A 22,540-nucleotide genomic window follows, 5' to 3' on the forward strand; every position below is an offset into this window, starting at 1 on the left:
TGCTGCAGCCGTGTTCCCACAGAGGAATATTTCACCGAGAAGCTGGACAGCACAGCACTAGGTGGCCATCGAAGCAAGAACGGGTCGTGGGATGCTGGTACAGAAAGAACAGCGGCTCCACAAATAGGAGCATTGCCGTGGATTTAGTATCTCATGCTGAGATGCTGTGATGGGACGTGTAAAATTCAGTTCTCTCTCAAGCAGGTATGTGGAGATATTTCAACACCACCACAGCAGAAACTGTGAATGTGCCTCTTGGGAGGCTAGCAAAAATGAACCGGAGGAGCTTTCTGCTCTGATTTGTGTCATAAGGCTTGCCGGGAGGTTTCTGGGGATAGGTCTGCACTTGCGCTGGAGCAGGAACACACGATGTGCACACGTACCACTCCCCATGCTGCAAATCTGTGATACGTTCACTTGAGGTGTTGGGCAGCACTGGGCTTCACTGGCGCTAGTGCAGAACTGCCCGTGCACCATGGCTATGGGGGATGTGGACCATGGGGCTTTCACCAAGGCATTTCTCTTTGCAGGAGAACATCCTGGGCACCTGAGCTGTCTGTGCTTTCTGAGCTGAGTGACCACTCAACGTAGGATTGCACCCAAAGGGATGGAGTGCCTGAGCAGCAGAAATGTGATGTGCAGGCCAGGTAGGTCCATTTCCTTCAGCCAGGAGACCACACTGGGTTTCATCTCCTCCATGAGTCTTTCATGGGACAACCAGTGAATGGGCATTGGCTTGGAAGAGGCAAGAGGAAGGCAGAGAATGTCTGCTCATGGCCATTAGAGGCACCACCTGGTACACTGTGGAAAGCCCAACAGCCCACAGGATGCTTGTGAAGTTGTGAAGCCCACCTGAGCCCTGGGGCATCCTGCATCCCTCCCATGTGCTGCTCCCTCCCTCCTCACCCACAACAGCCTCTCCTGGCCCAGCTGGCCCATAGTACCTGCATTAAGGGGCCAGGTTTCCTGTGCTCAGCAGAGTTTGACTGATAAAGCCACATGACCTTTGCACTTTGATAATGAGGGCTGGTTGCCAGCCAGGAACTGTGTCCCGGAGAGTCAGAAGAGCTGGAGATGTTGTACCCGGAGCCAATGGTTTGTGCAAGCTCTGAGTGGGTGTGGTGGACGTGGAACATGCTATAAGGAAGCATTAGGGAGCCGATCAAACAATGCAAACTGGAGCAGAGGGAAGAGAAGCGATATGGGAGAGCTTAGCATCCACTCCGTTCTGGTGACTGGGGCCAACCGGGGAATCGGCCTGGGGTTTGTCCAGCAGTTCCTGCAGATGCCAAAGCCACCTGAGTGGGTCTTTGCAGCTTGTCGGGACCCCAAGGGACAGCGAGCACAGGTGGGGCTGGGCTGGGGTGGGTGGTGCTGGAGGATGGGAGGAATTGGTGCCAGGGCAGCAGGTTGAGCAGGGAGGGGGTTTGCAAAGGGCTTTAGCTGCAGCTGGGCTGGGACAGCTGTGGGACCAGCTGTGCATGGGATGTGCGGAGGGGACAGTGGCTCGTGGCGTGTGCAGGAGGCACACAGCCCATCAGATGGGAGCAGGGCAGCCAGAGCAGGGTGCTGGGCGCCAGGCGGTGCAGGGACGAGCTGGAACAACACGGGTTTGCCTGGGAAAGGCTGAGCCCCACCACAGCCCTCCTGCCTCTCCGTGCCCACGTGGTCCCCTCTTGTGCAGGAGTTACAGAATCTGGCCTCCAGGCACCCCAACCTGGTGATCATCCAACTCGGTAAGTACCCCGAGGTGGGGGTCCCTGGCCCTGGTTCCCCTTTCTGCGCAGCACCACGGCTCCCACAGCCCTGGCGAGGGCCCCAGTGCTGAGACACCCTGGGAGCCCAGTGCCGGGAACACGGGGTGGCAACAAGCCAGCATGGGGACACGGGCACCCACCTCCCAGTGTTCTGCAGATGTCGCTGACCCCAGCAGCATCAAGGCAGCTGCAGCCAGAGTGGAGGAACAGCTGGGGGGCTCAGGGCTGAACCTCCTCATCAACAATGCTGGGATTGCCAGGATAACCACGCTTGATGGCGAGACGCTGGAGGACATGATCCAGGTTTACACCACCAACACCGCTGGGCCGCTGCTGCTGGGCCAGGTGAGACCCTCCCCCCAACTGGGCTGTGCTGGGGGACAAAGGGCTGGTGGGAGGGGGTCCTGCTGCTGCTCCAGTGCTTGATGGGCTCTTGGTCAATGGGGCTCATGGAGCCACAGGCTGGAGCTCAGGAGCTGGAGCCTGATGGGCTGGAGCAATGGGAACCAGAGGGAGGATGCTCCAGTTCTGGCACTAGTGTTAACACTGTGGAAGGATCTTATCCTGTTCCCTGTGCACAACCCTATTTCCTTTCCTCCCCTTCTCTCCTCTCAGGCGTTCCTGCCCTTGCTGAAGAAGGCTGCCCAGGGGAGCCCGGGCTCAGCGCTGAGCTGCAGCAAGGCGGCCATCGTCAACATGTCCAGCTCTGCAGGCTCCATTGAGGAAGTCTATGTATGGAATCTGGGACAAGTTGTCTCCTATCGCTGCAGCAAGGTATGGCCACGCTGCACTGGGTGTGAGCCCAGGTATTTTCCTCTCTGATGTTGCACGCTTTCCAACCTCGCCCTCAGTCCCTGCACCTCTCTGCACTGTGACTGAGCTCCTGAGCTCCCACCAGTCATTGGGTCCCTCTGATGGCACATTCCCGTGTCTGGACCCAGGTCCCACCTCAGAGGGACCTTCACCTGGGCTGGTCATCCACATGGGTACAGTGCAACAGCATCGTGTGCCCCAGGGATCTGGCTCCACCTGCCCTTCCCTGTCCCAGCCACAGGCTCTGCACATGTCCCTCGCAGCCACCATTCCCCTCCCATCACCATCCCTGCCCTGTTTCCCCACAGGCTGCTCTGAACATGCTGACCAAGTGCCAGTCCCTGGGGTACCGGGAACATGGCATCCTCTGCGTCGCTCTCCACCCTGGCTGGGTGAAAACGGACATGGGGGGCCCAGGATCACAAATAGTAAGAAAGCTTTTGGTTGAGTTCTGTAAGAACTTCTTTATTTGGGAATGCAGAGGACTGAGCAGTCCTGGACATGCTGGGCACGGGAGAGCAATGCGGCAGATGCTCTGAGCTGGGGGCACATGAGGGAAGGGGATGAGAAATGGGGAATTCTTCTTGCCCTGTGCCGGCCTCTCCTCGCTCACTCCAGAGAGCCCCAAGCCCTGAGCAATGGTCTGCTCCAGGGCAGACCTCAGCCAGGCCTTTGACACACGGCTGTGTTCCTCCTTCTGCCCCTGCAGACGGTGGAGGAAAGCGTGAAAGCGATGCTGAAGCTGCTCTCCTCCCTCTCTGAGAAGGACACCGGGACCTTCTTGAACTGGGAGGGGAAGGTTATGCCCTGGTGAGATGTCAACCCAAGATCCTGACAGAAGGTCCCTTTGCTGCTGCACCGAGTTATGCCTGTGTCTTAATAAATAAATTTGTGTCAGTAAACAATGTGTGAGTAGCTCTGTTTGAACCTTGCTCTTGGTCTCCTTTTCAACTGTCATTGTGGGAGTCTTCACTGATGCTTTGAAACAACTTCTCAGAGTCGTTTCTCAATATAATTCAGCTAAGTATGTCTGGATGTCTGATTTCCTCTGACTGGGATCCTGGCCATTATCCTGGAAGGGCTTTTTCCCCAGGCACAGAGAGGCTCATCCCACAGCTCTCCCTCTGAAGGCCAGCACAACCTTCTGATGCATCAGTTGCCCCTCCCAGTGAACCCTTTCTTGTTTATAAGTAGGACTTATGTCACAAAGTTGTCACCCATGCCCTCTGGGAATCTCCTGGGTTGCCTATGTCCTGCTGCGTTGTCCCCCCAGCAGAGACCGGGGTGGTTAAAATACCCCATGAGGACCAGCAAACATGGGGCTACTTCTAGCTGTCTCTAGAAGGCCTCATGCGCTTGTTCCTCCTGTTCAGGCAGCGACTTGCCTCGCAGAGGAGATTGCCCACCAGAGCTCCCAGCCGTGGTTGTCAATGAGCACAGAGAGGGCTGACAGCGGTCCCTGCGGGGGAGACACCAGGGGGCCCCCGGAACCCCTGAGCCCTCTGTGGGCACCACACCATCCTCTCACTGGTGTGGACCACTATTCCACATCATTTGTCATGTGGAGCACCTTACATGTTCTCAATTGGGGTGCCAATACGTTTAATCTGGCCCACCATCTCCTTGGGTAAGAGCGTGCTGAAGGGTTGTGAGCTTGCTGACCTGGAGTATGACACATCTTTCTCTTGCTTTCCAGAGATCCTTATGACTTGGGACAGCATGTCTGAATGCATTAGAGAGCACTTGGCACAGGAGAGGGTGGGTCTTGCATCCTGTTCCTCCCCTCAAGAACCCCTGAGAGCTTGTCTTGTCTGGACAACACTATGCCATCGATTGTCATCGCTTCTGCGCTCTGAAAGCAGAATCAGTCACCCAGCAGGACACTGCTGTCGACCAAGGTGCCACAGACCAGCTTCTGTGGCACCTGTGATAAAAACGGAAGTCCAGATAAAGTAGAAGAAAGTGTTAAGCACTTTCTAGTATTTCTCATCGACACCACCAGAACGGGAAGACCATACCCTGGTGCCTTTTTAAGGGTTTCACCTTGTCATTGGAAACTCCTCCAGTTAGATCTGTGGGTGGGATGTTGGCTCTGCTGTTACTTTTCCCAATAGCTTTCTTGAGCAGAGGACCAAAGAGCAAAAAAGGCCTCGAGTACGTGCTTTGTCTCTGTCCCATCTTGGTCTTCGTAGGCTCGGGGTGGGCAAGGCGCAAGGCAGCATCCCCATGCTCTGACAAATCACTGGTGAGTCTTTTCCTCTCCAGGATGCTCACAATTGTTCCTTCTTTTTACCTCCACTGTTCTCAGGGCGTCCAGCTCTTAGGAATCGGCACATTCTTTGTTCTTAAAGACTTCACATGCACTGTGAACAGCAAGGATTCGATTGTTTGCAGACCTGTGTTTCGTATGTCCAAGGTGATTGCAGATGAATGCAACCTCAGCTATGCTAAAGAAGACGTTCCTGGTAAGCAGATGGATTAAAACCTTTGCTTGTCCTTGCACCACCCTCGAGGTCCATGCTAGCCACCGTTAAAGCATGACTGAATGCCTAAAGAGCTCTGAGAACCACCTCGGCTTGTTCAAGCTGGACAGACCAACAAGGAGCAGTTTCTCAGAATGACCCCTTGGGCGTCCTTTTTTAACGATACACCTTCACCTAGAGGATCTCTTCTTTAATTGCTCTCGTGCTTGGCTCCACATCAGTCACGATTATGCAATGTTAGGTCTACTGCTTCTGGGCTGTAATTATTGGAGCTGCTTTTATGAATGAAACTGAGATAAAGCTCATGCTCCGCCTTCATGGCAATGTGCACCTACTTGTAAGGGCAAAGGCCAGAGCTCTTGCTGGTTCTTACAGGATCCCTCTAGAGCAAAGCGGGTACAAGCCACTTGTAGACAAGCCAGAGCTGAAGGCAAGGACAAGAATCTGTGGAAGAACTCGGGGATGGTCATATGTGCCATGAGTTCTGGTCAGTGCAGCTGCAGTGTGACAGGAATGATGCCGTGGGGCAGGAAGAGCTTGGGTCTGTGTCTGGAGGGGTTCTTCTCTTTCACAGACCACATCTTCCAGGTGACTGAAACGTCAAGTGGACGCCTGTGGGGCCACTTGCTGGGGATGAGGGGCAGGGGGTCTGATAGATGCTACAGGTTGATGTGCAGGCTTTGTGGTTTGCTCCTCCATGGCTTCTCCATGAGTCTGGCAGACTTAGCCGGAGCGCACCGGCTGTGGGCATGGTTGTGGTCGACTGCCAAGGACTTTGCCATGGGATCTGCACCCGTCTCCCTCTCACACAATATTCATCCCCCAGGCACTCCTGGGAGCTGTTAGCATGGGATTCAATAGACTGTGCTGGAACAATGTCCTGCATGCAGCTGCTTGGAGCTTATGCCATTGTCCTGCTGCAGAAGTGATGTTTTGTTCCTCTTGTTCTGTTCCCTAGCTGATGTAACCATTGTCCCTCTGAGGTGTGAGGAGCTCTCCGTGTGTGCGCAGCTACCATTTACAACCGTACAGTGTTGTGTGTATGAGACTGCAGCATCATTCTTTCGGGCTACTTGTAAGAGACAGAAACAGGGACTTTGTCTTCAAAGCAGCAACACCGTGAAGACGCTGCCCTTGTCCTACTGTGGCTGGACAAGACTTGGAGAAGCATCCCATGGTTGAGAGCAATGTGCATGGATCACCTGGGGGGAAGCGGTGCCAGCCCAGCCCTGCAAAAACTCCTCTGACCTCATCAGTGCCTGATACCAGCAAGTTGTCGGGGGAAGAACAGGGCAAAATGAAGAGACACGAGATAGTTTTGTCTCACCAGCTTGGGCACCCCGGGCTGGTGGCAGGGTGGATTCTCACCACACTGGGATTACCCCTGAGCTGGAACAACACTGGCAGTGACCACACAACAACCATTTAGAGGACTTCCTAAGGTGTGAGCCCTGCACACAGCCAAGCTGCGAGAAGATGCAGCAAACAAATCAGCTGCAGGTGGGAACTATCAGAGAGCAAATGTCTCCATGCTGCTATTTCAGTGGGTCAGCTAAGCAGCGGGAAACCAAAGCTGAGCTTAAGGAAAGCTAGAAGCATGGCCATGCTTTGCCCCTGAGATTTCCTGCTGAAGCAACACGTGAAAGTCACATTTCAGTGCAGTGCAAAGCAGGGGAGGGAGGATCCCACCGCAGCTTTCAGGCTCCGCTCGCTAATGGACTCCCAGCTTTTATGGACACCAGTAACACATCACGGAACCGTCCAGAGCAGCACTGCCGCAAATGCCCCCAGCTCAGCCAGTCCCAACCACCAAGTCCAACCCTGCTCAGACCAAACTTTGTGTGAGCTGGCATCGTGCCCACGGGCCACGGGCAAAGCTTTGGCAGGGGAGGGCCAGCTGGGACATGGCCAAGGCAGCCTCAAATCTCCCAGCAGCACGGTTGGGGGGGACGGGACACAGCTTATTCCGCACCCACTGCACAGCAAACCTTCAGAGGACCTTCACACCGCTGCAAACACGCCGTCCCTTGCGACCACAATGCTTTTCTTCACGTTGGTGAAGCTACTCGAGCGTGTAACTAACGGCACCTGCCCGCCCCGATCCCCGCCCCGCTCTCACCTGGGCCCGCGGCCCCTCGGGGTCCCGACATGTCGCAAAGATCCAGGCGGGTGGCCGCGGTGTCGCCAGCAGCTGTTTCACCAGCTCCAGCCCGATGCCGCGGTTGCAGCCGGTCAGCAGCACCGTGCGCGCCCGCCCCGCCGCCATCGCCGCCCGCCCCCAGCGGGGCGGAACCGGCCCGGTACCGCCTCCCCGGCCCGGGCTGCCCGGGAAGGGCTTCCCAGCCACCCATGGGGCCGTGCGTGCGCGTGTGTGTATATGTGTATGTATTATCCCTCCCAGCTAACGTGCAGTACAAACGCAGCCCCATCTTGGGGTCCCCGACTGCCCCGGAATCCCCGCGGGAAGGAGCGACGGCTGCCGGAGGGATGCTGGGGGGGCTGCAGGGATCCCCACCTCTTCCCAAGGCTGGGGTGCAGGGGAGAAGGCTTACAGTATTCTGAGTTGGTATCTTCAGCACAGCAATGCAATTTTCTCCCTAGATAGGGAGAAGGAAAGGAAGGAAACCCAAAACTAAATACCCCCATTGAAATAAATAACTTACGCTTTTTCTATGGATAAACAACGTTTAATCCAATTCCTTAATTGCGTTCCTTAAACACGTGTTCATTAAAGCATAAGCAGAACAGCACTGGGTGTGTGGAGGATTCACTCTGCCCACCACACACACCTTTTAGCAGTAAGAAGTGTGCTTAAATACAGTAAGGTATTACATGTTCGTAATAACCCCAGGAACGCCTATACATATTCATAACCTTTCCCCGCTTCTTATTAAAATGAGTCTCAGACAACCATTTTCGTTGTCTCCTCCATGACCCTCCCCTGTTGTGCCTGCGCAGTGTCACTTGGTGATTTTGAGGAGGGGTCTTTGAGGGCCTTTGGATGAAGGCTCCTTCAGCTTTGTCACAGTGAACTTCTTACCTTTTTGGCTCGTGACGATGAATTGGCTGGAACCCAAGCTGCCAAGTCAACCGAAACACGACTGGCACCCCCTTTTGCTGTAAAACTTGGCTATCTCCTCAAGGTTACAGCTGGTGCTGTAAAACCTCTTATCTCGGCATTCGATGAGGTTCTGTTTTTTTCTTAACACAATTGTTTACATACAGCTCTAAACTAGACATTCCTTATGTGGCTTAAAGTGTTAGTTCGTTCGTAGGCACTTCTTATGTGGTTGGTTGACCCTTAAAATGTTAGTTCCCTCTGTCAATATAACTTCATAAACAAGTTTCTTAACTTTTTACATAGAACTTAACCACCTTTTCCTTTTTCCAGGTCCAGAGCCCGTGCCTCATTTGGATGTATCTGTAAACATTATACATCTTAGCATGAATCACAACTGCATTTCTCACACCCATCAACCCAGCTTATCAGGGAGGTACCAAATCCTTCCCAGCTGCTCTTTATTGCCTGAATACAGCCCTGAATACAATGTCGAACAAAGAGCCTTGATAGATAGCAGTATCTTTATTCTTCCTTACATAGTAGATTAAATGTATTAAAGATAATTGGGCCATATGCCCGTTTCCCTAGCTGGCAGAAAACAAGCAGGTTTCTCAATGTTTTTGTCATTGCCCTTTGTGCAAACATCCAGGTGAAGGTGAGCACACATGAGCGTTCAGCAAAGGGGAGTGGAGGAGATGCGACAGCATCTTGGAAAACTGGCTCTGAGTCTTCCTAGTGTGGTGGGGTGGAAAACATCCATATGTGAAATACGGCTGTCAGGAGTTACAGGAGAGGGGTGAACAGAAGGACCTTAATGCTCATCTCAAGGTGCAGACCATCGCTCCTCCCTCTCTTGGTGCCAGGTTGGACTCTGGCTCCTGGAGAAGCAGTGCTTGTTTAAACTCTAATGATCAACAATGCAGCGTGTGGCCCCAGAGCAAAGTCAGCCTGTTAAAGATACAACTCCGGAACCACGGAAGGCTACAAACCTGTGGTGACACAGCAAAAACAGGAGGTCTAAAACGTTAATGCTTTGTTTCTGATGCTATCTGGTTCTGAGGCAGCGCAGAGGTTTCTAGCAGGCTGTGTGTGATGGCCTCACCCCCCGCCTAGAAGAAAACTGTGGAGGTCTGGAGGAGCAGAGGTCTCGTGCAAATGGCAGATACTGGCAACTATAGTTGTGGTCACAAAATGTAAAATCTATAGAAAAAGTTATTGAATTGATCCATCAGAGCCTGCAAACCGGTCCTGCAATCTGGGAGGTGTGCTGAGGTGGGGAGAGTTGTCAGGGTTCTCAGGGAGAGGTGGGTCTGAGATGGACAGCTGGAATAGCCAGAGCTTTGTACGATTGATGAGTGGTGGGAATTCACAAGGCAAAAGAAACCTCTCAATCCAATGCTTAAGGAGAGGCCGAGACTTGTCAGAGTTGAGGAAGAGGGAAGATGTGTGATGTGCTCCCACACACGCTGCAGATGCACAGGAGGGCAGGAGCCGGCTGCTGCAGCCGTGTTCCCACAGAGGAATATTTCACCGAGAAGCTGGACAGCACAGCACTAGGTGGCCATCGAAGCAAGAACGGGTCGTGGGATGCTGGTACAGAAAGAACAGCGGCTCCACAAATAGGAGCATTGCCGTGGATTTAGTATCTCATGCTGAGATGCTGTGATGGGACGTGTAAAATTCAGTTCTCTCTCAAGCAGGTATGTGGAGATATTTCAACACCACCACAGCAGAAACTGTGAATGTGCCTCTTGGGAGGCTAGCAAAAATGAACCGGAGGAGCTTTCTGCTGTGATTTGTGTCATAAGGCTTGCCGGGAGGTTTCTGGGGATAGGTCTGCACTTGCGCTGGAGCAGGAACACACGATGTGCACACGTACCACTCCCCATGCTGCAAATCTGTGATACGTTCACTTGAGGTGTTGGGCAGCACTGGGCTTCACTGGCGCTAGTGCAGAACTGCCCGTGCACCATGGCTATGGGGGATGTGGACCATGGGGCTTTCACCAAGGCATTTCTCTTTGCAGGAGAACATCCTGGGCACCTGAGCTGTCTGTGCTTTCTGAGCTGAGTGACCACTCAACGTAGGATTGCACCCAAAGGGATGGAGTGCCTGAGCAGCAGAAATGTGATGTGCAGGCCAGGTAGGTCCATTTCCTTCAGCCAGGAGACCACACTGGGTTTCATCTCCTCCATGAGTCTTTCATGGGACAACCAGTGAATGGGCATTGGCTTGGAAGAGGCAAGAGGAAGGCAGAGAACGTCTGCTCATGGCCATTTGAGGCACCACCTGGTACACTGTGGAAAGCCCAACAGCCCACAGGATGCTTGTGAAGTTGTGAAGCCCACCTGAGCCCTGGGGCATCCTGCATCCCTCCCATGTGCTGCTCCCTCCCTCCTCACCCACAACAGCCTCTCCTGGCCCAGCTGGCCCATAGTACCTGCATTAAGGGGCCAGGTTTCCTGTGCTCAGCAGAGTTTGACTGATAAAGCCACACGACTTTTGCACTTTGGTAATGAGGGCTGGTTGCCAGAGGGCTGGTTCCCGGAGAGTCAGAAGAGCTGGAGATGTTGTACCCGGAGCCAATGGTTTGTGCAAGCTCTGAGTGGGTGTGGTGGACGTGGAACGTGCTATAAAGAAGCATTAGGGAGCCGATCAAACAATGCAAACTGGAGCAGAGGGAAGAGAAGCGATATGGGAGAGCTTAGCATCCGCTCTGTTCTGGTGACTGGGGCCAACCGGGGAATCGGCCTGGGGTTTGTCCAGCAGTTCCTGCAGATGCCAAAGCCACCTGAGTGGGTCTTTGCAGCTTGTCGGGACCCCAAGGGACAGCGAGCACAGGTGGGGCTGGGCTGGGGGGGATGGTGCTGGAGGATGGGAGGAATTGGTGCCAGGGCAGCAGGTTGAGCAGGGAGGGGGTTTGCAAAGGGCTTTAGCTGCAGCTGGGCTGGGACAGCTGTGGGACCAGCTGTGCATGGGATGTGCGGAGGGGACAGTGGCTCTTGGCGTGTGCAGGAGGCACACAGCCCATCTGATGGGAGCAGGGCAGCCAGAGCAGGGTGCTGGGCGCCAGGCGGTGCAGGGACGAGCTGGAGCAACACGGGTTTGCCTGGGAAAGCCTGAGCCTCTGCACAGCCCCTCCTGCCTCTCCGTGCCCACGTGGTCCCCTCTTGTGCAGGAGTTACAGAACCTGGCCTCCAGGCACCCCAACCTGGTGATCATCCAACTCGGTAAGTACCCCGAGGTGGGGGTCCCTGGCCCTGGTTCCCCTTTCTGCGCAGCACCACGGCTCCCACAACCCTGGCGAGGGCCCCAGTGCTGAGACACCCTGGGAGCCCAGTGCCGGGAACACGGGGGGCTCCAAGCCAGCATGGGGACACGGGCACTCACCTCCCATGTGTTCTGCAGATGTCACTGACCCCAGCAGCATCAAGGCAGCTGCAGCCAGAGTGGAGGAACAGCTGGGGGCCTCAGGGCTGAACCTCCTCATCAACAACGCTGCGATTCTCAAGATGACCACGCTTGATGGCGAGACGCTGGAGGACATGATCCAGGTTTACACCACCAACACCGCTGGGCCGCTGCTGCTGGGCCAGGTGAGACCCTCCCCCCAACTGGGCTGTGCTGGGGGACAAAGGGCTGGTGGGAGGGGGTCCTGCTGCTGCTCCAGTGCTTGTTGGGCTCTTGGTCAATGGGGCTCATGGAGCCAAAGGCTGGAGCTCGGGAGCTGGAGCCTGATGAGCTGGAGCAGTGGGAATGAGAGGGAGGATGCTCCAGTGCTGGCGCTACTGTTAACACTGTGGAAGGAGCTTGTCCTGTTCTCTGTGCACAACTCTATTTCCTTTCCTCCCCTTCTCTCCTCTCAGGCGTTCCTGCCCTTGCTGAAGAAGGCTGCCCAGGGGAGCTCGGGCTCAGCGCTGAGCTGCAGCAAGGCGGCCATCGTCAACATATCCAGCTTAGGGGGCTCCATCAAGGAAGTCTATGTATGGGATCTGGCACATGCTGTCTCCTATCGCTGCAGCAAGGTATGGCCACGCTGCACTGGTTGTGAGCCCAAGTATTTTCCTCTCTGATGTTGCAAGCTTTCCAACCTCGCCCTCAGTCCCTGCACCTCTCTGCACTGTGACTGAGCTCCTGAGCTCCCACCAGTCATTGGGTCCCTCTGATGGCACATTCCCGTGTCTGGACCCAGGTCCCACCTCAGAGGGACCTTCACCTGGGCTGGTCATCCACATGGGTACAGTGCAACAGCATCGTGTGCCCCAGGGATCTGGCTCCACCTGCCCTTCCCTGTCCCAGCCACGGGCTCTGCACATGTCCCTCGCAGCCACCGTTCCCCTCCCATCACCATCCCTGCCCTGTTTCCCCACAGGCTGCTCTGAACATGCTGACCAAGTGCCAGTCCCTGGGGTACCGGGAACACGGCATCCTCTGCGTCACTCTCCACCCTGGCTGGGTACAAACGGACATGGGGGGCCCAGGATCACAAATAGTAAGAAAGCTTTTGGTTGAGTTCTGTAAGAACTTCTTTATTTGGGAATGCAGAGGACTGAGCAGTCCTGGACATGCTGGGCACGGGAGAGCAATGCGGCAGATGCTCTGAGCTGGGGGCACATGAGGGAAGGGGATGAGAAATGGGGAATTCTTCTTGCCCTGTGCCGGCCTCTCCTCGCTCACTCCAGAGAGCCCCAAGCCCTGAGCAATGGTCTGCTCCAGGGCAGACCTCAGCCAGGCCTTTGACACACGGCTGTGTTCCTCCTTCTGCCCCTGCAGACGGTGGAGGAAAGCGTGAAAGCGATGCTGAAGCTGCTCTCCTCCCTCTCTGAGAAGGACACCGGGACCTTCTTGAACTGGGAGGGGAAGGTTATGCCCTGGTGAGATGTCAACCCAAGATCCTGACAGAAGGTCCCTTTGCTGCTGCACCGAGTTATGCCTGTGTCTTAATAAATAAATTTGTGTCAGTAAACAATGTGTGAGTAGCTCTGTTTGAACCTTGCTCTTGGTCTCCTTTTCAACTGTCATTGTGGGAGTCTTCACTGATGCTTTGAGACAACTTCTCAGAGTTGTTTCTCAACATAATCCAGCTAAGTATGTCTGGATGTCTGATTTCCTCTGACTGGGGACCTGGCCATCATTCTGGAAGGGCTTTTTCCCCAGGCACAGAAAGGCTCATCCCACAGCTCTCCCTCTGAAGGCCAGCACAACCTTCTGATGCATCAGTTGCCCCTCCCAGTGAACCCTTTCTTGTTTATAAGTAGGACCTATGTCACAAAGTTATCACCCATGCCCTCTGGGAATCTCCTGGGTTGCCTATGTCCTGCTGCGTTGTCCCCCCAGCAGAGACCGGGTGGTTAAAATACCCCATGAGGACCAGCAAACATGGGGCTACTTCTAGCTGTCTCTAGAAGGCCTCATGCACTTGTTCCTCCTGCTCAGGCAGCCTATAGCAGACAGCCACTACAATGACGCCCATCCCAGTCTTCTCCCTTATCCTAACCCAAGAACTCCCCGTTGGCTCATCATCAGGCAGAGCTCCTTGTGCTCCTGCTGCTCTCTCACACAAAGGGAAAGCCCACAAAGGAGGCCTGGAGCCCAGCTCTTGTCCCAGGAGCAGGGATGCTGCTCTGTGCATTGTTCTCCAAGCCTTGTCTGTATCCCAGGAACTGGAACGTCTCTGTGTGAGCAGCCCCACATCAGCAATGGTGGCACAGCCTCTGCAGTTGGGACCGACCGGCTGACCAGCACATCTGGAGTGCACAAAGTCAGCTCCCATCTGGACCAAACCCCAAGGACCTCAGTGCCCCCCCCATTCTCCTTGGGAGTGGGCAACAAGGTGGGATTAGCACACCAAACATCTCCCCTCCCTCTTGTAGGGCAAAACCTGGCAGGATCTCTGTGACATTGTCTGGGGTCACAGTGGAACATTCCATGTCAGGACAGAGTTCGAGGCCCTTGGGTGAAGTCAGAGAAGGAGACAGAGATCATGGAGGAGATGTTTTCTTCTCGCCCTCCTGCTACAGGGGTTAACCAAGAGGGGTGGCAGACAAAGCTAGAAAACCTGGGCCCAGGTGCATTCCCAACACTCAGGAATCTCACTTCTAATGGTGAGGCTTGCGGGAGGGGGTTCCTGCATGTTGTAGGCAGCGTTAGCTGTCAATGTAGCTGTGGAAACATGGGGGTTTTTGGGGAAGGCTGGACAGGGCTGAAGAGCGCAAAAAGAGCCCTGTCTGGTCATCTCTTCCTGACCAGGGATCAGTTTGGCAGCCAGGATTCCTGGGTCCTCTTCCCAAGGACTTGTTCTGCCCTTGTCTTGCTGCCTACTCCCCTGGTCAAAGTCCCTACCACCAAAGGCTGCGACTTGCCTCGCAGAGGAGATTGCCCACCAGAGCTCCCAGCTGTGGTTGTCAATGAGCACAGAGAGGGCTGACAGGGTTCCCTGCGGGGGAGACACCAGGGGGCCCCCGGAACCCCTGAGGCCTCTGTGGGCACCACACCATCCTCTCACTGGTTTGGACCACTATTCCACATCATTTGTCATGTGGAGCACCTTACATGTTCTCAATTGGGGTGCCAATACGTTTAATCTGGCCCACCACCTCCTTGGGTAAGAGCGTGCTGAAGGGTTGTGAGCTTGCTGACCTGGAGTATGACACATCTTTCTCTTGCTTTCCAGAGATCCTTATGATTTGGGACAGTGTGTCTGAATGCATTAGAGAGCACTTGGCACAGGAGAGGGTGGGTCTTGCATCCTGTTCCTCCCCTCAAGAACCCCTGAGAGCTTGTCTTGTCTGGACAACACTATGCCATTGATTGTCATCGCTTCTGCGCTCTGAAAGCAGAATCAGTCACCCAGCAGGACACTGCTGTCGACCAAGGTGCCACAGACCAGCTTCTGTGGCACCTGTGATAAAAACGGAAGTCCAGATAAAGTAGAAGAAAGTGTTAAGCACTTTCTAGTATTTCTCATCGACACCACCAGAACGGGAAGACCATACCCTGGTGCCTTTTTAAGGGTTTCACCTTGTCATTGGAAACTCCTCCAGTTAGATCTGTGGGTGGGATGTTGGCTCTGCTGTTACTTTTCCCAATAGCTTTCTTGAGCAGAGGACCAAAGAGCAAAAAAGGCCTCGAGTACGTGCTTTGTCTCTGTCCCATCTTGGTCTTCGTAGGCTCGGGGTGGGCAAGGCGCAAGGCAGCATCCCCATGCTCTGACAAATCACTGGTGAGTCTTTTCCTCTCCAGGATGCTTACAATTGTTCCTTCTTTTTACCTCCACTGTTCTCAGGGCGTCCAGCTCTTAGGAATCGGCACATTCTATGTTCTTAAAGACTTCACATGCACTGTGAACAGCAAGGATTCGATTGTTTGCAGACCTGTGTTTCGTATGTCCAAGGTGATTGCAGATGAATGCAACCTCAGCTATGCTAAAGAAGACGTTCCTGGTAAGCAGATGGATTAAAACCTTTGCTTGTCCTTGCACCACCCTCGAGGTCCATGCTAGCCACCGTTAAAGCATGACTGAATGCCTAAAGAGCTCTGAGAACCACCTCGGCTTGTTCAAGCTGGACAGACCAACAAGGAGCAGTTTCTCAGAATGACCCCTTGGGCGTCCTTTTTTAACGATACACCTTCACCTAGAGGATCTCTTCTTTAATTGCTCTCGTGCTTGGCTCCACATCAGTCACGATTATGCAATGTTAGGTCTACTGCTTCTGGGCTGTAATTATTGGAGCTGCTTTTATGAATGAAACTGAGATGAAGCTCATGCTCCGCCTTCATGGCAATGTGCACCTACTTGTAAGGGCAAAGGCCAGAGCTCCTGCTGGTTCTTACAGGATCCTTCTAGAGCAAAGCACGTAGAAGCCACTTGTAGACAAGCCAGAGCTGAAGGCAAGGACAAGAATCTGTGGAAGAACTCGGGGATGGTCATATGTGCCATGAGTTCTGGTCAGTGCAGCTGCAGTGTGACAGGAATGATGCCGTGGGGCAGGAAGAGCTTGGGTCTGTGTCTGGAGGGGTTCTTCTCTTTCACAGACCACATCTTCCAGGTGACTGAAACGTCAAGTGGATGCCTGTGGGGCCACTTGCTGGGGATGAGGGGCAGGGGGTCTGATAGATGCTACAGGTTGATGTGCAGGCCTTGCGGTTTGCTCCTCCATGAGTCTGGCAGACTTAGCCGGAGCGCACCGGCTGTGGGCATGGTTGTGGTCGACTGCCATGAACTTTGCCATGGGATCTGCACCTGTCTCCCTCTCACACAATATTCATCCCCCAGGCACTCATTGGAGCTGTTATCATGGGATTCAATAGACCGTGCTGGAACAATGTCCTGCATGCAGCTGCTTGGAGCTTATGCCATTGTCCTGCTGCAGAAGTGATGTTTTGTTCCTCTTGTTCTGTTCCCTAGCTGATGTAACCATTGTCCCTCTGAGGTGTGAGGAGCTCTCCGTGTGTGCGCAGCTACCTTTTACAACCGTACAGTGTTGTGTGTATGAGACTGCAGCATCATTCTTTCGGGCTACTTGTAAGAGACAGAACACGGACTTTGTCTTCAAGGCCATTGGCATTCTCTCCATACGAAACAGAGAGGTCACTATGAGATTTTTTGAGGAATTTCTCCTCACTGTGGATATCACTGGCAAGTTGCTGGAAGCCCTTCTCAGTGTAAGTTGCTCCTTTCCTTGTACTACACCTTGTCTTTCTGGACACCTGTCAAAGGATGACTGAATTAATTTCTGCTGACCCTTTAGGACCCCCACGGCCACTGTGGCAGTCATGGTCTACAGCAGTGCCAGCTCTCTAATGTCCTGTTCTCCTACACAGTGGTCTAGTTGATGCAGGAGAATCCAGGAAGGGTCACACAGAGTTAGATCAAGGCTCTACCTATCTCAGCATCGCACTGTCTGTTCTAGAAATTGTAACGGTGGGGTTTTGATGGATTCAAAAGCAGATGCTGTCTGAGTCCAAGACATGGCAACCTGCCTATTACATGTCCCATCCTACTTCATCTCTCACAGAGAGTCGAGATTTAGTTACCCTGCGTCTTAACAGCTGTGGGGTGATCTTACTGCTTTTGAAACACCTTGGACCACGTTTGGGATGCTGGGGCAGCAGGTGCAGCAGCTTCAGTTCCCCATATTCATGTTGTGAACCTGCGAGATGGCAGCTTGCGTGGGGCAACTCATGGCAGTTTCATTGCTCCTTTTCACCTCTGATCTCTGCAGCTTCTACCTGAAAAGCTGAGGGACTCACATTAATCAAAGAAAAATTTGTTATAGGATATCTGAGTGGCTGTGTCTTCTCTGAGCAGAAGAAAGACTTTATAAACAAGGTAAAAATTTCCCTGGAATGCTCTCACATATTTTTGTCTTTGTTTCAGACGCCAGGGAGGAGATATCTGGTCGTATTGGGTGGAGAAAGTCCTGATTTTCGCGTGGATCCTGGTGGTGTCTTTGTCTTGCCACAGTATGTTCACTTCTTGTTGTTTAAGGAACTTGGACAACATTTTCCATAAGGTTCCCTTGATTCACCTCTTTCTTCTGGGTACAATTTCAAAATGGAAAGATCCCAGAATTTCCTGCACATGGATTGTACAGGAAAAGTTTCCGTGAGTGGGTATTAGATTCATACAAGTCCTGTCTTTGTGACATAGTCACGCCTTTGGTGAGACTCAAGGGTCCCAAGTGTCCCTAAATGCCTGCTTCTTGCATCCCTGGGGGACAGGAGGAGTGATTTCTCCTCGTGTGCTTGAGTGGGTTTCCTCAGAGCCTTGACCTGAGCTGGGGCTGCTCAGTAGTGGGCTTAATGGCCACAGGGGTGGCGGTTCTGCATTACAGATTCTCTGACATGAACGTGAGAGGGTCTGTAAGGAAGTTGTTAGGCAGTGTTAGAATTAAAACCAACCTTGACCATTTGGATAAAGAAAGAGTAGTCTGTTCTCCACGTCCATGAACAGGAAGAAGAGTTAAGAGACGGTCTTCAGAGAGGGAATCAACCTTTTCAGAGTTGGGACTGGGAAGTCTGGAGCAGACTGATGGGGCCTCTTGTGTGCTCCCAGGTCATGGAGGTCTTGTGTCACTCCATTTCCTAACACAGCTGTCAAGGACATTGCATATTCTACTTTGGAAAGTAGCAGCCTTGAGAGACTTCCTCAAGTCTCTCCATAATTGCATTGTTAATGGAAGATGCAACGGGAATGTGGTGTCCTGTCTTCAGTCTGGTGCCCTTTCATTTCCAGGTTTGATTTTACATTTCCCTCTGAGAAAGAAACTGTGAAGTGTCCCTCTGTAGGACCTCTGAAGACAGCAGAAGACAGGAAGAATGAGAAGGACAAGGACAAGGACAAGGAGGAGAAGGAGAAAGAAAAGGAGGAGAAGGAGAAAGAAAAAGAGGAGAAGGAGAAAAAGGAGGAGAAGGAGAAAGAGAAGGAGACGGAGGAAGAAGAGGGTGATAAGCAAATTGAGACCAACGGTAATGTCACATTTGACTAGGGGGCTGGGGTGGGCATGGATGCTTGTGTGTGTCCTCAAGCAGTAGGTGGTTGAAGACACGGACAAAAAGTGGTGCCCTGGCAGGGAAGACTGCATCTCTTGTTCCTTGCTGCATACAGCAAAGCTCAAGTCACCTGCTATGGAAGATCTCATGGCAACCAACTTTTCCCCAGAGCCCTGTACCCTGATATATATTCCGAGCTGCTCCTTCATTTCAGAAAGCTCTGCCTTGAGCTGTCCCACAGATCCTGTGCACTTGAAAGTGGGGAGAAAAATTGCCCAGAGATGACTTTTAAAAGGCTACTAAGCTGTGCCAAAGACCTCCTAGGGAGTGAGACATCTTTGAGATCATGGTGTCAAGGGAATTGGATTGTTTTATCAGATGCTGGAGCTGATTTCCCTGTTATTCTTGTTAAATAACCCCAAAGGTGTTTTCTGAGGACTCTTCCTCTTGTACAGTTCCAGAGAGTCCTTCTACTGAATGCCTCCTGTCTCGAAGAAGGTGGTCTCGGTCTCCATCCACACTCTCTGGCCTGAAGAAAGGAAAGGGGCAGAAAGGCAAGGAAAAACGGTCACCTAGCAGGTAAGCATTGTGGAGAAATGGGTAAGGGTGACCCTGTGCTCTTGGATTTCTTGAATGACTTGCTCCCTTTGTACGCAGTGTCAGTGTTGTCTCTGAAGGATTGTTCAGATTTTTCACAGTACTGATGTTTGTGTGAAAAATTACTCCAAGACCTGAGGAAATTTTTATCCTTCTCTTTTGATGTCTGTGAACCTCTTCTCATTTCAGTCAAAATGAAGCCACTTTTCACAGAAAAATGAAATTCAGAACATCCTTCCCCAGTAGGACAGAGTGGTGTCTGTGTTCACTGCTTTCTACCTTGGATTTAGCCAACTGGAAGACTCAGATTTAATTCCAAATCTGGTGGTTGTAGGAGGTTGTCTGGCACAGAAGGGGTGCCAGAGAGAGATAATTGCCAACATTGCTTTTCCCCTTCCTCCTTCTCCTGCAGCGGGTGCCCCCAAAACATAGCCTTTAGTGTGTGGCCACCAGGGTGCCATTCACAGAAGGAGGCCCTCCAGGCTCTGATTGTGGCAAAAGTCACTGTTGTTTTCTTTGTTCTCTCAAGACGGGGACGACACGTGGGTGTTCGTGGCTCATGTGGGTGCTACGACTCAGTGTTTTCTTCCTCCACTCATATCAGCTCACCCTCTTGGGTAATTGCAGCTTTCTGCCAAGAATTCAGGAGCTGGAGGAGAACGTTGGCAAGCACAAGCAAACTCTCAGTGTCAGACCTCAAACATCACTTCCCATTTTCAGAAGCAAGAAGAGGATATCCCTGTCACACCAGGAAACTAGTCTGCAGGTCAGGGTCTGGATCAGCTCTGGCAGGGGCTGAAATGGGATGTGGGTGAAGGTCCTGGAGGATACTGGGCAGGGTTATTGAGGGCTAATGGTGCCCTCAGGGCCTCCAGCTCAGCCACCTTTGTGGTTCAGTGATGTGCTCTGACCTGCTCAGCCCCACTGGACCTTTTTACCTCACGGTTCCCTCTCTGAAAAACAGACATTCCCCCACCTCATTTACCTTGTCATGAGTGATATCAACATAAGAGCATGGGGCCAGTGGGGAACTGATGTACCCCCAGTGCTGTGTTGGGGTGACTCTCATTCATCTCATGGGGGTTTCTGAGGGTGGAACAGACCATGCTGGAGGCCTGCACAGACCCTATAGCCGCTGGCATCTCCACTGCTGAACGTTCAAAGCACCCGAAGGAGGTGCGAAGCTTCCTAAAAATCATCCTCTGGTGCCATTGCAGACTAGGTGGTCTCATGAAACACTGACAGAGATTCCATCACACTCACCACTGTCACTGACTGGGAAAGAGGAGAGGACTGCTCCCTCCCTGACCAAAGCCATGGTGAAAAGGGGCCTGAAGAGCCCACGGGAGCTACTCAGACTGAATGTGCTCACCAACCTCAACTGGAGAAACCTGAGGAGCAGCACCAGCTGCTCGAGGTGTGAAGGACTTCAGACCCTGAGCTCTGAGGCTGGGTATGGCATCCTCCCCTTTCCCATGACCTGGCTTAGACCCTGACACCAGGCAGCCTCAAACTGCCTCCAAGTTGAAGGCAGGAAAGAGGCCAGAGAGTCTCGGACAGAAGGTTAGAGAGACTCTTCCCTTTCTGTAGCAGCCAGCTTTCCGTGCGAGCAAACTACACCTTGCAACTCCTGAAGACTTACCACATCCGTCGGAAAGAGTGGAGCAAGAGAGTAGAGCTGAATTGGCAGAGGAATTTCGATCAGAATCAGCTAGTCTGGTAAATCTCTCCAGCTACAGATGGTGTCTCCCCATCCCTTGCAGTGCCCTTCCCTCCACAACCAGGACTCAGGGGAAGAGGGTCTCTCACTGGCACCCTTGTGGGAGGGTATTAGGCTTGGAAGGATGGCATCTGGGAAGAGGAACCCTGACATATAAGGTCCAGCTGTTGAGCACTCCAGTAGAATTTCTAGATGGGACCAGAAAGTTGTAGGTGAAGGATTCCTCCAGTGTTTTCTCACTAGACACCAAGACACCTAGCCCTATGGGTCAATGCCTCTTTGGTCCAAAGTCTCATGCTTTGCCCAACCCATCCCCAGGCTGCCTGCACAGGGGACCTTGTCATTGCCTCAGATGCCAGGGTCTGTGTCCCATCATAGAATGTATAGAAATGTGAAAGGAAGCAGATCCTTTAATATCCAGTCTGAATGGAACCTGTAGCATTTCTGCACTCTCCTCTCTGTGCAATAATGTCAAACTGTTCCTTCTTAACACCACAGCATTGGGCGGCAGATGATTCTCAGGGATCCAAGGGAAAGGTATCTGGACTTCTGGCAGAACAGAGAACACATGAATATGATGGAGAAGTCTGCAGACATGGCCATCGGCCACCTCCCAAAACCTGCCAGGACCTGAAGAGTGTCCAGCCCTATAGGGCCACCCCTGCATGGCCAAGTGAAGGTATGTCCATATGGAAGCTCCCATCACTGCTCTCCATATTGTCTCCAACTCCCACACTGCTGCACTCCAATGCTGTCCCCATCTACACTGAGACGCTGGAGAACCTGTTCCTACTGGAGAAGGTGCAGGAGGCCCTGGAGCTCCACATCCAGAGGCTGTGCCCAGAAGGTCACCAGGAGCACCCCAGGCACAGCTGTCAGCTCCAAGCAGCATTTCATGTCCAGTGACACTCTTGGCACCTACAGACAGGCTGGGGGAAAACAGGTGTCAGGAGAAACCATCCTCAGCGCCAGCCCTGCTGGTCACACTGCAGGGGACAGAAGCTGGAGAGGCCCCCCCATCACTGTCTCATCTATATTTCTATTAAATCTTGTCTCCATCTCTCTTCTGGGTGGCTGTCCTCCTTCTTCTGAGCCAGTATGTGGAGTCAGGATGAGCTCTTGGTGCTGTGTATGTTTCCACTGGAAACACGTGGCACTGGGTGCTCCACGCTGAGCAGAGATTCCCAGGGGCTCTCTGGGACTCACCATGAGGCTGACGGAGTGGGGTGAGGGACCCAATGGGCACATGTGGGCCCTGGGCTCCATGCAGGGCTTGGGGCAACCAGGGACCACCCATTGCAAATCCTTTGGCACGTGGAGGAGTAGGGAAGAGGAGGAGGTGGGATGTTACCCAGGGGGCTGTGGGCTGCGCAGGACATGGAGCAGGGAGCTCTGACCCACACCAAGTCCAACAGCAAAAGCAGCTCTGGAGTCACCAAAGCACCTTCTTGAAAGTGTAAAGTTGGGAGTAATTTAGAGGTGTTCTTTTCATCAATAATGAATATAAAGGCTGAGTTTTAACCTAGGGATGAAGAACACAGGAACCCCAACCATCCCACCCACTTTGGTAGAGTGGGATGTAGACAGGGTGGTCCCAATTCAGGATATATGGGAC

At 53.0% G+C, this 22,540-nt stretch overlaps 3 protein-coding genes across 3 annotated transcripts; all 3 read left to right on the forward strand.

The window, feature by feature from the left end:
- The first annotated feature begins 962 nt into the window (after nucleotides 1-962).
- On the forward strand, nucleotides 963-3,472 carry LOC102088898 (C-signal-like). The gene is made up of 6 exons (XM_065029120.1): nucleotides 963-1,348; nucleotides 1,685-1,736; nucleotides 1,915-2,102; nucleotides 2,373-2,531; nucleotides 2,879-2,998; nucleotides 3,280-3,472. The coding sequence occupies exons 1-6, from the start codon at nucleotides 1,202-1,204 to the stop codon at nucleotides 3,382-3,384; spliced, it is 771 nt and encodes a 256-aa protein (XP_064885192.1). The 5' UTR covers nucleotides 963-1,201; the 3' UTR covers nucleotides 3,385-3,472.
- Nucleotides 3,473-10,693: 7,221 nt separating this feature from the next.
- Nucleotides 10,694-13,072, forward strand: LOC102094990 (C-signal). The gene is made up of 6 exons (XM_005512623.3): nucleotides 10,694-10,955; nucleotides 11,293-11,344; nucleotides 11,523-11,710; nucleotides 11,981-12,139; nucleotides 12,487-12,606; nucleotides 12,888-13,072. Exons 1-6 carry the CDS (start codon nucleotides 10,809-10,811, stop codon nucleotides 12,990-12,992), a joined length of 771 nt encoding a protein of 256 aa, XP_005512680.2. The 5' UTR covers nucleotides 10,694-10,808; the 3' UTR covers nucleotides 12,993-13,072.
- Nucleotides 13,073-14,083: 1,011 nt separating this feature from the next.
- On the forward strand, nucleotides 14,084-21,559 carry LOC110354881 (uncharacterized). Its single transcript, XM_065028541.1, has 11 exons — nucleotides 14,084-14,218; nucleotides 14,788-14,849; nucleotides 15,400-15,556; nucleotides 16,522-16,778; nucleotides 17,494-17,579; nucleotides 18,352-18,584; nucleotides 19,064-19,187; nucleotides 19,833-19,971; nucleotides 20,423-20,658; nucleotides 20,796-20,924; nucleotides 21,424-21,559. The coding sequence occupies exons 1-11, from the start codon at nucleotides 14,098-14,100 to the stop codon at nucleotides 21,557-21,559; spliced, it is 1,680 nt and encodes a 559-aa protein (XP_064884613.1). The 5' UTR covers nucleotides 14,084-14,097.
- The last annotated feature ends 981 nt before the right edge of the window (nucleotides 21,560-22,540 follow it).

Source organism: Columba livia, chromosome 13 (assembly GCF_036013475.1).
Source record: "Columba livia isolate bColLiv1 breed racing homer chromosome 13, bColLiv1.pat.W.v2, whole genome shotgun sequence".
In the NCBI taxonomy this organism is placed as follows: domain Eukaryota; kingdom Metazoa; phylum Chordata; class Aves; order Columbiformes; family Columbidae; genus Columba; species Columba livia.

Bases quoted from the DNA above. Each gene is read 5' to 3' on its own strand.
- LOC102094990 (XM_005512623.3), top strand. From the start codon at position 10,809: ATGGGAGAGCTTAGCATCCGCTCTGTTCTGGTGACTGGGGCCAACCGG. The intron at 10,956-11,292 runs GTGGGGCTGGGC...CCTCTTGTGCAG, and splicing joins CCAAGGGACAGCGAGCACAG to GAGTTACAGAACCTGGCCTC. The intron at 12,607-12,887 runs GTAAGAAAGCTT...CTGCCCCTGCAG, and splicing joins GGGGCCCAGGATCACAAATA to ACGGTGGAGGAAAGCGTGAA.
- LOC102088898 (XM_065029120.1), top strand. From the start codon at position 1,202: ATGGGAGAGCTTAGCATCCACTCCGTTCTGGTGACTGGGGCCAACCGG. The intron at 1,737-1,914 runs GTAAGTACCCCG...AGTGTTCTGCAG, and splicing joins CCTGGTGATCATCCAACTCG to ATGTCGCTGACCCCAGCAGC. The intron at 2,532-2,878 runs GTATGGCCACGC...GTTTCCCCACAG, and splicing joins TCTCCTATCGCTGCAGCAAG to GCTGCTCTGAACATGCTGAC.
- LOC110354881 (XM_065028541.1), top strand. From the start codon at position 14,098: ATGGAGGAGATGTTTTCTTCTCGCCCTCCTGCTACAGGGGTTAACCAA. The intron at 14,219-14,787 runs GTGAGGCTTGCG...CTTGCTTTCCAG, and splicing joins CAGGAATCTCACTTCTAATG to AGATCCTTATGATTTGGGAC. The intron at 20,659-20,795 runs GTATGGCATCCT...CCCTTTCTGTAG, and splicing joins ACCCTGAGCTCTGAGGCTGG to CAGCCAGCTTTCCGTGCGAG.